Source organism: Microcaecilia unicolor, chromosome 4 (genome assembly GCF_901765095.1).
Source record: "Microcaecilia unicolor chromosome 4, aMicUni1.1, whole genome shotgun sequence".
NCBI lineage: Eukaryota > Metazoa > Chordata > Amphibia > Gymnophiona > Siphonopidae > Microcaecilia > Microcaecilia unicolor.
The window spans coordinates 225,068,662-225,083,259 of NC_044034.1; the positions used below are offsets into that span (position 1 = coordinate 225,068,662).

Genomic DNA, 14,598 nt, shown 5'->3' on the forward strand with positions numbered 1-14,598 from the left:
CCCTAAAACCTCCACCCCTCCAAAAGCCATCCCCGCCCTCCTTGCCCCCCCCCCCCCCCCAGCTCCCCATACATGGTCAGAACGCTCAACAACTCTCCCGCCTCCTCCCCCCCCCCACGACACATAACAAACCACAAACTCATCTGTGCCCCAGAAATAGTGTATTCAAGCCCCCCATAATCCACACAGCTACCCACATCCATCCATTCATACAATCGGCAGCCCAGAACTTATATCCCGAGAAACACAGTCATATACGTCACATTCCCTGAAACAAACAAACCCATCCAAAGTCTCTCTGTTGGTAACCCCAACATAAAGCACCAAAGTCACAAGAGCAGACCAGGCTAACTTTCCACAGCAGCATCCTCTCCAGTGTCGGCCCTTCGCTTTAGAGCCAGAGCATCACACTCATCCTCTGATGAGTCAATAGTCACTGAAGACTCCGAGCCGGAATCTCTGGGTACCCTCTTTGCATGAGATGAACTGACCAGGGTCAAATGTGATTGAAGAGGTTGGGCATCAGGCTTTGTTCCAGCACCCCGATCCACCTGCTCTGGAGGTCCCTGATGTGGAGCACCGAAGCAAACAACTTGCTTCCCGGTGCCCTTCTTGTGGAAACGGGGTTCCCCTCCCCAACCAACTCGTGTAGTGGAAGCGCCTCTGTCAAGGAACTTTAGAAACACTTTGGCCTCCTTAGGATTATTGAGAAAGGTCAGTTTCCCACCATGGGTCACAATCAAGCGAGCAGGGATCCACATCCTCACTTGTAGTCCCTTTTTAAAAGGCCACAACTCTTTCCTCTCACGCATTGTAGTGAGGCTTTTGAGGGAAAATGTGGAACTCAGTGTTGCCATATTTGCAAAATGTGTCCTGCCAGGCTTGTTTGAGGACAGACTCAGTCTCCTGATACTGGAACAACTTAGCGATCATAGCCCTCAGAGGCATGTTGATATCAGTCTGGGGGCCTGAGCTCCTGATGTATGCTCTTAACTTCAAATGACAGGCTAGCTAATGTCTCAGGAAAATAGGTGTGCAGCAGTTTTAGGTATAACTTGTCTGGAATGTTTTTACGTTTGGGGAGCGTGCCAGGTGCCCTTGACCTGGATTGGCCACTGTCGGTGACAGGATGCTGGGCTAGATGGACCTTTGGTCTTTCCCAGTATGGCACTACTTATGTACTTATGATATAGGCCGCCACATTCGGGTCTTCCGTTTGCAAGTTTGGCTTATTGGCATACATCTTAATGGAGGGACCCACGCGCTGCTTCAGTGGTTTCGGCATTACCATGTACAGTGCAGGTTCACAAGGAAATGCCCACTATTGCAGGGCTCTAACCAATGGCCTCCTCAAGATGGGAAGAAATTGCTTCTAGACAGAGGAGGACCATGGAATACTTTCAGACAGGTCCACCAACCGGAAGACCAGATCCTGACAAACTTGATGTTTGATGCTGTACGAATTTCGATGTAATTCAGTTTTTATGCTTGTTTCACTACCATATCTTTCAGCTGTTGTAATTCCATGTCCATGTGCACCCTGGGATCTTATAATAGCTCTTAAATTACAACTCCCACCCAACGCACATTTTTCGCTTGTGTTGATGTCCAGTACCAGCACATGCAGGATCACGTCTCTCTTGAGCGAAGCACTGCTGCTTTATTCGTAGTACTTTAGTCCACTGAATTGTTGGTATCCTTGATGAATATGTATAAATGTGATTTTGATGACATCAGTAGACTATGAAACGAGGTTTTGATATCAAATTCCTGATGAAGGCTTTTTAGCCAAAACACAAATTTTTGTTTTCGTTCCCTGAATATAATAATGTTACACATTTATCATTTGGACTCCTCTTTGTCACCTTTGCTGTTGTTCATTTGATCTTATAATACTGACACCCATTCTCCATTGGTTGCCATTCTCTCTCAATTCCAATATAGGCGGTCAGATTAATCTTGCCATTGCCACCAATATTTCTTCAACCACCATGCTCTGATCTGAGGCCCAAGAGCTTCCTAAAGGGGACTCCGCCACCTTAGCTTCAGCCAACTTCAATTTTTCTTTGCCTGTATACTTGTTCTTGGTCACCTTGTGGTAAGTTACTTTTGCCGATTTACTACTGGTATTTTCATGACATATAATGAAGACTTCTGGTGAGTAGTATGGCTTAAAGCTGCGTCTACCTTACATTTAGTGAGGAGGGCCTTAGAGTGCAGATAGAGAAAGAGAGGCTTCCTGCTGCACCACATCATGTAACTTTACCATCCGCATTTATAAGGTACATGCATGTCAGTGTGTCTGTGCCTGAAAAACTGACAGCTAAACTAACCTGTCACCTGTGCTTTTCTCAAATCCATTTTTATTAGTTGCATTCTGGTCTGCTTATATCATACACAGTTTTGTTAGATTTTTTTTTTGTTTTTCTGTTTCTTTTCACTTTGTTCGCCCCTCTGTACACAACTTTTGCACACAAATTGCAGATGCACTTCAATTTTCGGTAAATTTACACTACTTTATTGTCTTCTCTCAACAGTTTTATTCATTTCACTGTTCGTACTTTTTGCATGGACTCCACTTTGGAGTCCATTCTTTTTATTAAAAGTGGAATTAAGAAGGAGGTTGGGAATTGCAGACCTGTCAGTCTGACCTCGGTGGTGAGTAAACTAATGGGAACACTTCTAATGCGGAGGATTGTGAGGTTTCTCGAATTGAATGGACGGCAGGACCCAAGGCAGCATGGCTTCATTAGAGGCAGATCATGTCAGACAAATCTAATTGATTTCTTTGACTGGGTGACCAAACAGTTGGACGTGGGAGGGGCAGTAGATGTGGTGTACTTGGATTTTAGCAAAGCCTTTGACACAGTCCCGCACAGGCGACTGATAAATAAACTGAGTGCCCTTTGTATAGGACCTAAAGTGACTGACTGTATTAAAAATTGGTTAAGTGGAAGGAGACAGAGTAATGGTAAATGGAGCTTGCTGTGAGGAAAGGGCTGTTATCAGTGGTGTACCGCGGGGTTCGGTCCTCGGGCCGGCTCTTTTTAACATCTTCGTGAGTGATATTGCGGAAGGACTGTCTGGTAAGGTTTGTCTCTTTACGGATGATACCAGACTCTGTAATAGGGTGGACAACCTGGAGGTTGTGGATAGTATGAAGAATGGTCCGATAATTGGCAACTAAGATTTAATTTGGTGTACAAGAATCCAAGGGAATGGTACAGTTTAGGGGTGAAGTGCTCCTGTGTACGAAAGAAGAGCTGGACTTGGGGATGATTGTGTTTGATGACCTTAAGGTGGCCAAACAGGTAGAAAAGGTGACAACCAAAGCCAGAATGATGCTTGGGTGCATAAGTTGATGGATGACCAGCAGGGAAAAAAAAGGTTATAATGCCTTTGTATAAGTCTCTGGTGAGACTTTTAGAGTACTGCGTTCAGTTCTGGAGACTACACGTACAGAAAGATATAAAGAGGATAGTGTCGGTCCAGAGGGCGGCTACAAAATTAGTAAGCAGTCTTTGTCGTAAAACATAGGGACAGGCTTAAGAACATCAACATGTATACACTGGAAGAAAGGTGAGAGAGAAGGGATATGATAGAAATGTTTAAATACCTCAGTGGCGTCAGTATACAGAGGCGAGCCTTTTCAAATGAAGGAAAACTCGGGAATGAGGGGGCATATGATGAAGTTAAGAGGAAATAGATTTAGGCGGCATCTAAGAAAATGCTCTTTCACTGCGTACGCCTTGTAGCGCTATAGAAATGCTTAGTAGTAGTAGTAGTAGTAGTAGGATGCATGGAATGGCCTTCTGATGGAGGTTATGAAGACTAGGACTGTGTCTGAATTTAAGAAAGTGTGGGACAGGTATATGGGATCCCTTAGGAAAGGAAGAGTTAGTTGTTACTGAGGATGGGCAAACTGGATGGGCCACTTGGCCTTTATCTGCCGTCATGTTTCTCTGTTTCTAAGATTTTGAAGTTGTTAGATGCTGGCACTGAATTTTTGACATACATATGTATTTAGTTATCTTAAGATCTAAAAAACTTTGATTGCTGGGTAACTTTTAGCATTGGTGCTCTTGGCACCATGCTCCAAAGGGACTTGATTTCAGTGCACTACGACATCTGCCTGACATCCAGCATCCTTGTGTCTGGGCACCAATGAAGACATGTATACTTTCCTTCTTCTGATAAACTCTGGAAGCTCAGGGTGATTGAGGCATTCATTGTTGAGTCATTTCCAGTGTTAAAGTACATGGACAAGTCTTATCTGTTCTTATGACCACAGATTCCCTCTGATATCTGAATACAGAGTACAGAGAGGGGGAATCATGATTGGGTCCATGATATTGCAGGTACCATAAATGTGCATCTGTTACAGATGTGGGCCTGCCACAATGGGAACACTTCTTAAAGCCATTGGGAACTTTTTTATGGGACATGTCTGAAAAAATAGCCATAGTGAAATCAAACAGCTTGATTATGGAAAATACTCAGCTGGGTGCTTGACACCTACTGATGCCAAAATTGAGTTGACGAGAAAAGAAAGGAAACCTAGAAAGAACAAAAAAAAAAAACTAACTTAGGCAGTCTACTAGGAAAAAAAAATATCCCACACGATAGTGACAGGACTTTCTCAAAAGAAGAACTTGAAATACAGCAGAAAAACAATTAAGTTGAACACCAAACTCGAGCTGAGGGGAGACATTAGAAAGTGCAGATATTAAGCTCTGTAGAAAAATGGTGACTGCCTAGGTCCCGTGTGACAGTGGCAGGCAGAAAGGCTTGTGTACATTGAACGGTGAACTCTCAAATATTTTACTAAAGTTGAAGAGCAATTCTCACACGGGACTTTGTCGTATGATGTCACCCACATGTGAAAATATGATATCCTCGTTCTCAAGAGAAATTCCAATATTCTGGCTACGTGCTATTCTGTAAAGTGGCACCTAAATGCAATGACGTGTACTTTAAAGGTGAGGCATTCACGTGGTCTAAGATTGGGTTACTCATGGGTGGCGTGCAAATTTATATATATGTATTAGAGAATACTGTAATTTACATGTGCTTTTTAAAATCAGTCTAGGCACATGCATTTACACCAGCTCTGTGGGTAGTGTAAATAGCTGCTCCTAGAATGTACTCATAGATTTGCCCAGCCATGCTAATATTCTGTAAAGGAAAGTAGGCCCCTACTTTCTTTTATATAATAGGCCCTCTTTATAGAATTAGCTTCCATGTGCCTCATCTGAACCCATTTAAAATTTTGAGAACTAACCAAATTGCATTTCTCACCTAACTTACAATGGTATAAGCTGTTTTTTTTGTAATTTTTGATATGACTGGAAACCTTTAGCAACTTTTGTTTTTGCCTCAGGAAGAAAGAAAAAACTTACAGGGAAAAAAAAAACTCGAACAAGGAGTAGGAATAAGGGGAGAAAGACTGGCAAACGCAGGCGTCGGAAGAAGGCAAAGAAACTAAAGGTGGGTGTAGTTATAACAACTGTGTCAGGCAATATCATGGCCAACTCAACCACTAGTTGCATAGAACAGCAGTTTCTTGGAGGCAGAAAAGAGCAGTTTCAGTCAAAGTAAAAGTAAAACAGCAGGCCCAGATAGCCACACAAACTCAAAGAAACATCAGCAGATGCTTAAATCCTACATTTTTTATAGAATGTGTGATGACCGTGATTGTGAAATTTAATTATCAAAATCTTGGGGGGAATTGCAGGTTAGGTGCCTGAAAGTTATTGAGTGGAGGACAGCATAAGGCTGGAGGTACTCCTAGGATGCCCACTACCCTTGCACCAGATCTGGCCAGTACAAGAAGGAAATACAAATTGATCAGAGAGACAGTTAATTTAGAATCTGAGTGTCAGATTCTCCCATGGACCAAACCTAAAATTCTGCATTAGTCCAGATTAGAAGAAGACATACACATGCTCTCACATCTGCTGGTAGTCAGGGTTAGTGGCCTGCCAGATATTTGAGACCTGGATTGTCCACTGTTAGAAACAGTATACTGGGCTTCGTAGACCTTTGGACTGATCCACTGTGACAGTTCTTATGTTTATAGAATTGGGAAGTCAGGATTAGAGAAAACTCACTTCTATAGAATTTGACAGTTAAGGGAAAGTTAGAGGAAGACAGTCACGTGCAGAACGATGGAGTCACGGTTAGAGAGACATTTGCACATACAGAACCTGTAGAGGGTTGAAACAAAAGTATATTACATCCACAGGTGGGAATTCATTCTGCTGATGTTGTGTATTTGACAAAGTGACTGTTACCACAAAGGTGCTCCCCTTTCAAGGAAAAGATAATATGTCTCAGGACTCAATATAAAGTATGGTCTCCATAAAATAGTCACTTGGAAAGTCAAAGATATTTTTGTGGCTGTTCTGTGACTGTTCATTGGTTAAAATCCCCTTTAGACATAGCATGAATAGTTTGAGCCTTAAATGTGATTGTCATGAGCTGATATTGGCCAGAATTGGCCTAATGTCTTCTGATGTCACAGCTGCTAAGAGAATCTATCAAAGCTTTGCATTCTTTGGCAGTTATTCTGCTCTACTCTGGGCCATTTAACATTTATTTGCTGCTCTGTTGGCATGGTTACTTGCTAGGATAGACTCTCTTCCTTGCCTTCATTTCCAGTTTATAAACAAATTCACTTGTGTGCAATGAAAGCAAACAAAAAGGAGCAATTTAAAAATCTATTTTTTAAAATGTAAGTGCTCCAGGATACTCCTTGTTTTACTGTGTACAAACTTTATTGAGGCCTTCCTCATGGCTGATGTCCATTGGATGTGATCTCATGATGTTCTATTTACATGGTGGTGGTTAGATGTCATGATAGTGACTTTCACTCCTCTCTTCCCTCTTCAGCCAGCAAAAGACGTGACAGTGCGTTCCCGTATTGCTAGGACCTTGGGGCTGTGTAAGCCTGTACGTGGTGTGTCTATCCCTGCAGTACAGAGAGCAGTTGAGCCATCACTTGGTTGTCTGAGAGCAGATATTGGAGCAGCTTCACTTTCAGTATTTGGAGATCCATATGAACTGGATCCGTTTGACAGGTGAAAGGATAATCAAGCTTTAATCTGCTTTCTCTTTTAAGTTCTTCAGAACCTTCTGTTTTCTTTAGAGTAATAAACGTTTGTATGCTATTTTTGGGGATATTTATGTTGAGAATGAGGGAACCATACCATTAGAATTTGGATAGAATTTGTGCTTGACAGTGCATTCATTTTCAGGATTTTGCATAACACTGGCCAACTGACATAAATGGGGACATTTTCTTTACTGAAGGTATTGACAAGGATCCATGTCATTTCATCTCAGCGCAATTCATCTCAGCGCAATCTTTTCTAAGCTGCTCATATCACTGCGCTCTTTTCCTTATTTGCTTCCCTTGGATTGTAAATGCCAGGCATGCAGGAGAGTAAATGTATAGATGATGATTCAGTGGACTTGTATTGCATACTGGGTGTGATTGGAGATGTCACTTTTAACTAGACTGTGCAGTCTCTTATTTAACATGACAATTCCTGTCCATCACTTTTCAACTGATTAAATAGTCATGCTGCTATTAGCAGGTACTTTAGATTTAGGGAGTCACATTTGTGTACATAGAGTTCAGCCTCCTTTTGGTCATTCATGCAGCATATCATAATCAGTGATGTCATCATGACCATGTTGGTGAACACCTCAAATGGGGCTAATATAATTGTGCTATCATTTAGGACAATGTTTTATTTCTGCATTTCTCAAACAAATCTTATTCTCAATATATTTTTAGATGGAAATAATCAGTAGTAAAATCATGTTAAAAGGTCGTGTGATGGGCTTGTGGAATTTATGCAAAAGGCTGAATATAGTGGAACTCTACAGAGGATAAAAAAATTTCTCCAAGGACTAGCAGGCTTACAGTTCTCACAGGTGGGTAGACACCGTCCCCACGTTGCCTGATTCGGCAATATACCATAGAAAAAACAAGAGCTTTTTGCAGCGCGAGCAGCACTCCAGTGCGCGTGTGCAGGTGCCTTCCCGCCTCCAGCGCGATCGCACCGGCTCAGTTCCGCTTTTTCCATGTGAGGAACAGCTGCTTTTTGTAGTAGCTCCTCACATGACCACTCAAGAACGTTTTGTGCTTTTTTGTAGTGCCTTTGGTGATTTTTTTTTTTTGCTTAACCCACTCTTTTGTTGTGTTTAAAAAAAAAAAAAAATTCCCTTAGTTTCCTTTTAGCCTGTGTTTTTTTTCATTTGTTTTCAACGCGGGCCACTTTTAGGCCTGCCTGGTCGGGCTGTTTTTCTTGTTCCTTTTCCCCCTTTTTTCAGGCACCATCGCGTCTTTTGATTTGACGGCTGCAGTTTTTCATTCCATGTCCACGAAGGCTCCCAGTGGCTTCATGCATTGCACTTGGTGCAACCGGACCACTCTTGGGGAAGAACACCCATTCTTGTTGTCTTCGGTGCCTGGGGCCCGACCATAGCCCGGTTAACTGTGTCCTCTGCCTTCATATGAAAAGAGAACTCAGATTTTCCGAGATGCTCAATGCGCCAGGATTTTTGGGGTCTGGTCCCTCAACATTGGTGTCGGCATTGAGGTTGGAGGCGTCTGCATCGATATTGAGCGTCGCACTGACATCAGGAACTCAGGTAGGGATGGCTGCTTCGAGGTCCCGTGACACTGGGAGCAATGAGGCATTGAGTGGGTGTCAAGGCCTCCTGCTATGCAGGCCCCCTGGGATAGCCCACTGTTGGACCCGACCCTGAGGCGACGGGGGGATTTGACGTTGTCCTCGTCAGCACCGAGGACCATAGGTGACATGCATTGGGCGAAGGCCAAGAAATACCGACACCGATCTCCTTCGATGCATGGTGCTGGGAGCTCTGGGGCACCGAGGGATTCGGCACCCAAGAAGCGTTGACGCCGAGAGCACCACTCCCCCTCTATCCAGGAGGTGCCGACGCATGAGTCTCCAAGCAGCCGAGCTCCTGCACCGGCCCCAGTGATTTTGCAGCCTGTGCCTCAGCCGATGCTACAGTCTTTCCTAATGGCGGACCTTGATGAGCGCGTCCGACCCTTGCTCCCTGAGATTCTGGATGGCCTAATTCATCGATGTGCATCGGTTTCGGGTGCTTGCGCCTGCCATACCTCCCGCTGCATCCCCACCTGGCCCTCAGCCTGCGGTGTGGTCTCAGTCGCCGTGTGATGGCTCTGGTGTCAGCCACCCATGCTGGCACCCTCCCTGACATCAGTGGAGGAAACTTCGCTGGAGTCGAGGCGGAAGGCGTGTTGTGTCGCACGTTTTTGGCCAGGGGTACTTACGACACTTTTGACGTGGCATCCAGGATCTCTGCTCAAGGTATAGCAATGCGCAGACTCTCATGGCTGCGTGTTTCTGACCTGGAACATTCTGTTCAGCAGAGGTTGGCGGATGCCCCTTTCTGGGGGGATAATCTTTTTGAAGAGAAGTTTGAGGAGATCGCTCACCAAATCAAGAAGCATACTGATGCTTTGTCTTCTCTCTCCTGCCGGGCGTCTTCTACAACTGTCTCCTCATCCATGTGGTATTTTGGTAGGTCGCGGAGTACTTCCTATTCCTAGTATAGGCGTAGGTACACTCCTGTGATTCGCCAGCCTACTCAGGCTTATCCCCAGTGTTCTCGTTCTCATCAATAGCGTGTGCTCAAGGCACCAGCTGCTCCCCAGCGAAAGCAAGGGACGAGCATTTGGCTCCATCCTGGACACCTTGCCAGTTGGGGGAGGTTAATGTTTTTTCACCAAAGGTGGCTTTTCATAACCTCCGACCCGTGGGTTCTTCAAATAGTCCGGCTCGGATACATCCTCAATTTGCTTTCCAAACCTCCAAATTGTCCACCGGGAGCCCATTCTTTCTGCTCTCAGCACAAGCAGGTACTTGCAGAGGAACTCTCCGCTCTTCTCAAGGCTCATGTGGTCGAACCTGTTGCACCAGGGGAAGAAGGGCAGGGATTCTATTCCAGGTTCTTCCTTGTATAGAAAAAGACAGGGGGGATGCACCCCATCCTAGACCTAAGGGCCCTGAACAAATTCCTAGTCCGAGAAAAGTTCAGATGGTTTCCTTGGGCACCCTTCTTCCCATGATTCAGGAAAACGATTGGCGATGCTCTCTGGACTTGAAGGATCCATATACTCGCATCCTGATTCTTCCAGCCCACTGGAAGTATCTTTCGGTTTCAGCTGGGAACATATCACTTTCAGTAAGGTCGACCTAAATGTTGAGATTTGGGGGCCCCCAACCGTATTATCAAAACGAAAGATGGCCGCCAATCTTGTTTCAATAATATGGGTTTCCCTGCCCCTTCGCGGGGACGTCCTGCGAGGACGCCCTCAGGAAAACTTGGGCGCCCCCATTCAGTTATGCCCCTCTATGCCATACTTTGTTATAGTTTGAATATTGTAATTGTCTACTGCTTATATTTGACTTATTCTTGCTGTATATCGCTTTGAGCGAATTCATTCAAAAAGGCAGTAAATAAAATCTTAAATAAATCAAAAATGTATTAAGTTTGTGCAATAAAAAAGGTATAATCTTATTTTCTTTTCTATGTTTTGATTTATTTCTATTTATTACCTGTAACTGATAAAGAAGAGGCACAGATGGAACATACTTAACAAGGAAAATGACCCTTTTTGTCATTGTTTTCTTTATTAGGTACTGGTAGTACAGACGGTTCAGTAAGCTCCTTAATATTTTTACCTCTGGAATAAGCTAGTGTCATATATTTTTTTTGTTTTTCATTTTATTCCTAAAGCATGTGTGGCCTTTTAAGTGTTTTCTTGTCACCGTGTGCCACAGCATTGGAGTCTCTCTGGTCAAGGGTCTTTCTGTGCTGGGTGCCGAGGATCAAAGAGTTGGGGGGGGGGGGGACTACATCCTTCCCCTCCCCCCCCCAAATCAGTGCATGAGCCAGTACTGAATGGGGATTGGCTCATGCACAGACAAGAAAGGGGAGAGAGTTACATAGTAAATGACGGTAGATAAAGACCCGCATTGTCCATAAAGTCTGCCCAACAGTCACATTCATTATCAAATTTATATTAAACCAACATCTAGTAGTAATATTAGAATATTTTACTCTCTAAGTTCTACTTTATGATGCCTCCCCTTCCCCCACTGAGATATACAGCACCTGCACTCATAGCATACAATATAAATGTATAAAATGTGCATATTTGATCTTGATCCACCCTTGCCATTTTCAGGGCTTAGACCATAAAAAGTCTGCCCTGCACTGGCCCTATTTTCCAACTATTGGAGTTACTGTCGAAACCCACTCTAGCCCATCCTGATCTGCCTTGCCATATATAGGACACAGACTGTAGAAGTCTGTCCAGCATTGACTGCACTTCCTCACTGCTGGAGTTGCTATTCTGATCTGTTTTGCCGTATGTGGGATACAGACTGTAGAAGTCTTGAGTAGTTTTCTTTTGCCTGATGCAGGAAACGGTGGCCTGTTACTGTGGTGGTGTGTGCTGTTTCAGTCAGTACACATTTTTTGATGCTGCAGTAGTTTGCAGCATTAGCAGTAAAAAAAAAATAAAAATAAATGTTAGCGTGTGCATTCGAATACTGTTGTAAAAGTGCTTCACAGTCATTTTCAGTTCTAACTATGTGAGGTGAACTTTCTTTTTTACACTTCAGTTGCTTTTAACCTTATCAGTTGGACCAGATGTGGTGAAGTTTGCAATTTTCCACCAGCTGGGTAAGCCGTTCCCCCTTTTCATTTTAAGCTGTTTTTCAACTGTTACTTTTATTTGTTTAGTTTTTAGTTATCCTATTTTTTCATGTCATTTATTTATACAGTTAAGGAGTCATCTCCAAATAATATGATTTTTAAGTCTCTCAGTTTTGTATTTGATTTTACACACATATCTCTCTATATAAAAGGCACCACCAACGTTCTATGAAGCCTCCAGCCGGAAGTGTGAAGGGGGAGAGATATCTGGTTTCCCCATGAGTGTCTGCCCCGCCCTCGCTCTCTCTGTAACACAAACAGTGAAGGAAAACACAGCAAAGCACGAAATCAAATCGCTTTCTCTGTAACAGTGAAGGACTCAGAGGGGGGAGGGGAGAGAGGGCAGAGGGCAGGGACAGAGATATCCGGTTTCCCCATGAGTGTCTGCCCCGCCCTCGCTCTCTCTGTAACACAAACAGTGAAGGAAAACACAGCAAAGCACGAAATCAAATTGCTCTCTCTGTAACAGTGAAGGACTGGGAGGGGAGAGAGGGCAGAGGGCAGGGACACACACACTCCCTCATGCACACAGAAGAAAACCTTGCTAGCCCCCGTTTCATTTGCATCAGAAACGGGGCTTTTTTTTACTAGCATGTATATATATATATATATATATACAACTTTGTATTTGTTATCCACTGACTGGGCAAATGCCTCTGACAGTACTGTGTAAGCCACATTGAGCCTGCAAATAGGTGGGAAAATGTGGGGTACATATGCAACAAATAAATGTTTGAGGTTTTTTTTTTTTAGTAACTTAGCCCCTGATGTAGCCATTTCAAGGTAACCATGGCCATGTCAGCACAGATGTGTAAATCTGTGGGAGCCTTAGGATTTTAAATAAAGGCTGTTTATCTTCTTATTACGTCTGCCTCTTGCTTTTATCCTCCACGTTGGATTTGGTGGAACATTTGCCTTGTTGTTTTCTCATCTTTCTGTGGGGAAGCAATTTGTGACTGAAGACAGTGGTTTTCCATCCAGGCTTTTTTGAAAATTACAGACAGGTATCAGCACTTGAGGCAGCAACACTAGCACCATGAGTGGGGCAAAGAAGCACAGAGAGTGGCATAAACACACCATATAGCACAATAAAGAAAGGCAAAACATCCAAACAGCAGCAAGAACAACCCATGGCATCAAAGGGGGAAATTGGCCAAACATATGCAAGAATACCTCACATCACTGAGAGATGCAAAGTGGCTGATGACCAGTAGCATGAAACCACAGGTTGTTTTGACAGGAACAAAGCAGCATCATCAGTGTTGTGAACAACCCAAGGCACCAGAAGAGAGGGAAAGCAACATAAAAGGTGATATGTATAGTCCACTATGAGAGGTGACAGGGAATCAAAAGTAGTAACGTATACTGCAACATTGGTCAGTACTTTGAAAGTATCTCAAACTCAAAAGGTTCTATGTTCTCCAAGAAAAATAGAGCTTGTAAAACTTTTAATACACCAAAGATGTGGGCTTTTTTTTTTTCCCAACTGTTTCAAACCCATGGTATCCCAACCTTTGTGAAACAGGCATTTTACATAAGTACATAAGTTTTGCCATACTGGGAAAGACAAAAGATCCATCAAGCCCAGCATCCTGTTTCCAACAGTGGCAATCCAGCCAGGTCAGAAATACCTGGCAAGATCCCAAAAAAGTACAAAACATTTTATACTGCTTATCCCAGAAATAGTGGATTTTCCCCAAGTCCGTTTAATAACGGTCTATGGACTTTTCCTTTAGGAAGCTGTCCAAACCTTTTTTTAAACTCCGCTAATCTAACCACCTTTACCACATTCTCTGGCAACGAATTCCAGAGTTTAATTACATGTTGAGTGAAGAAACATTTTCTCTGATTCATTTTAAATTTACTACATTGTAGCTTCATTGCATGCCCCCTAGTCCTAGTATTTTTGGAAAGCGTAAACAGACGCTTCACATCTACCCGTTCAAGTCCACTTATTATTGTATAGACCTCTATCAAATCTCCCCTCAGCCACCTTTTCTCCAAGCACATAGGAGAGCTCTCTTGGTAAAAAGAAAAGCAGTGGAAGCACTGAAAGCCCCACTAGAGGCTAGAAGAACCCAAGGGAAAGAGGCTCCAGTGGGGGAATAGGAAGAGGTACTTAGTGCAATATGTGAATTGCACAAAGAAAGGCCCAAATATTCATGCTCTGCTGCCAGTTAATTCCTATATTCTGGGACTAATGCTTTGTGCATGTAACAGCCATCACTGATGTGTCTTGCTGCTTCGAGCCTGTGTGCTGGTTTTAGATATGAGCATCAGCTAGTTCTAACGACACATCTGGTTGGGAAACTATGAGCATTGCAGTAACATAGTAAATGACGACAGATAAAGACCTGTACGGTCCATCCAGTCTGCCCAACAGGATAAACTAATTTTACATATTATGTGATACTTTTTACCTGAGTTTGATTTGTCCATGCCATTCTTAGGGCACAGACCGTGGAAGTCTGCCCAGCACTGTTCTTGTACTAAGTTCTGAAGCTAACGTCGAAACCCCTTAAAATTTACACTCCAGCCCATCCATGTCTATTTAGTCATGATCAGGGCGTAGACCGTAGAAGTCTGCCCAGCACCGGTTTTGCTTTCCAGTTACTGGCGTCGCCACTTAATGTCCGCTAAGATTCCGTGGATTCATTCCTTCTAAACAGGATTCCTTTGTGTTTATCACACTTATGTTTGAATTCCATTACTGTTTTCATCAACACCACCTCCCGTGGGAGGGCATTCTACATATCCATCACCCTTTCTGTGAAAAAATACTTCCTGACATTAGTCCTGAGTCTGCCCCCC

General features: G+C 43.5%; 1 protein-coding gene across 1 annotated transcript in view; it reads left to right on the forward strand.

Annotated features, from left to right (window-relative positions):
* Nucleotides 1-14,598, forward strand: part of PHRF1 (PHD and ring finger domains 1) — a 406,375-nt gene that overhangs the window by 167,539 nt on the left and 224,238 nt on the right. Inside the window, exons 10-11 of the mRNA XM_030201288.1 lie at nucleotides 5,381-5,487; nucleotides 6,892-7,079. Coding sequence (XP_030057148.1) covers nucleotides 5,381-5,487; nucleotides 6,892-7,079 — 295 coding nt within the window. The remainder of the gene's footprint in view (nucleotides 1-5,380; nucleotides 5,488-6,891; nucleotides 7,080-14,598) is intronic.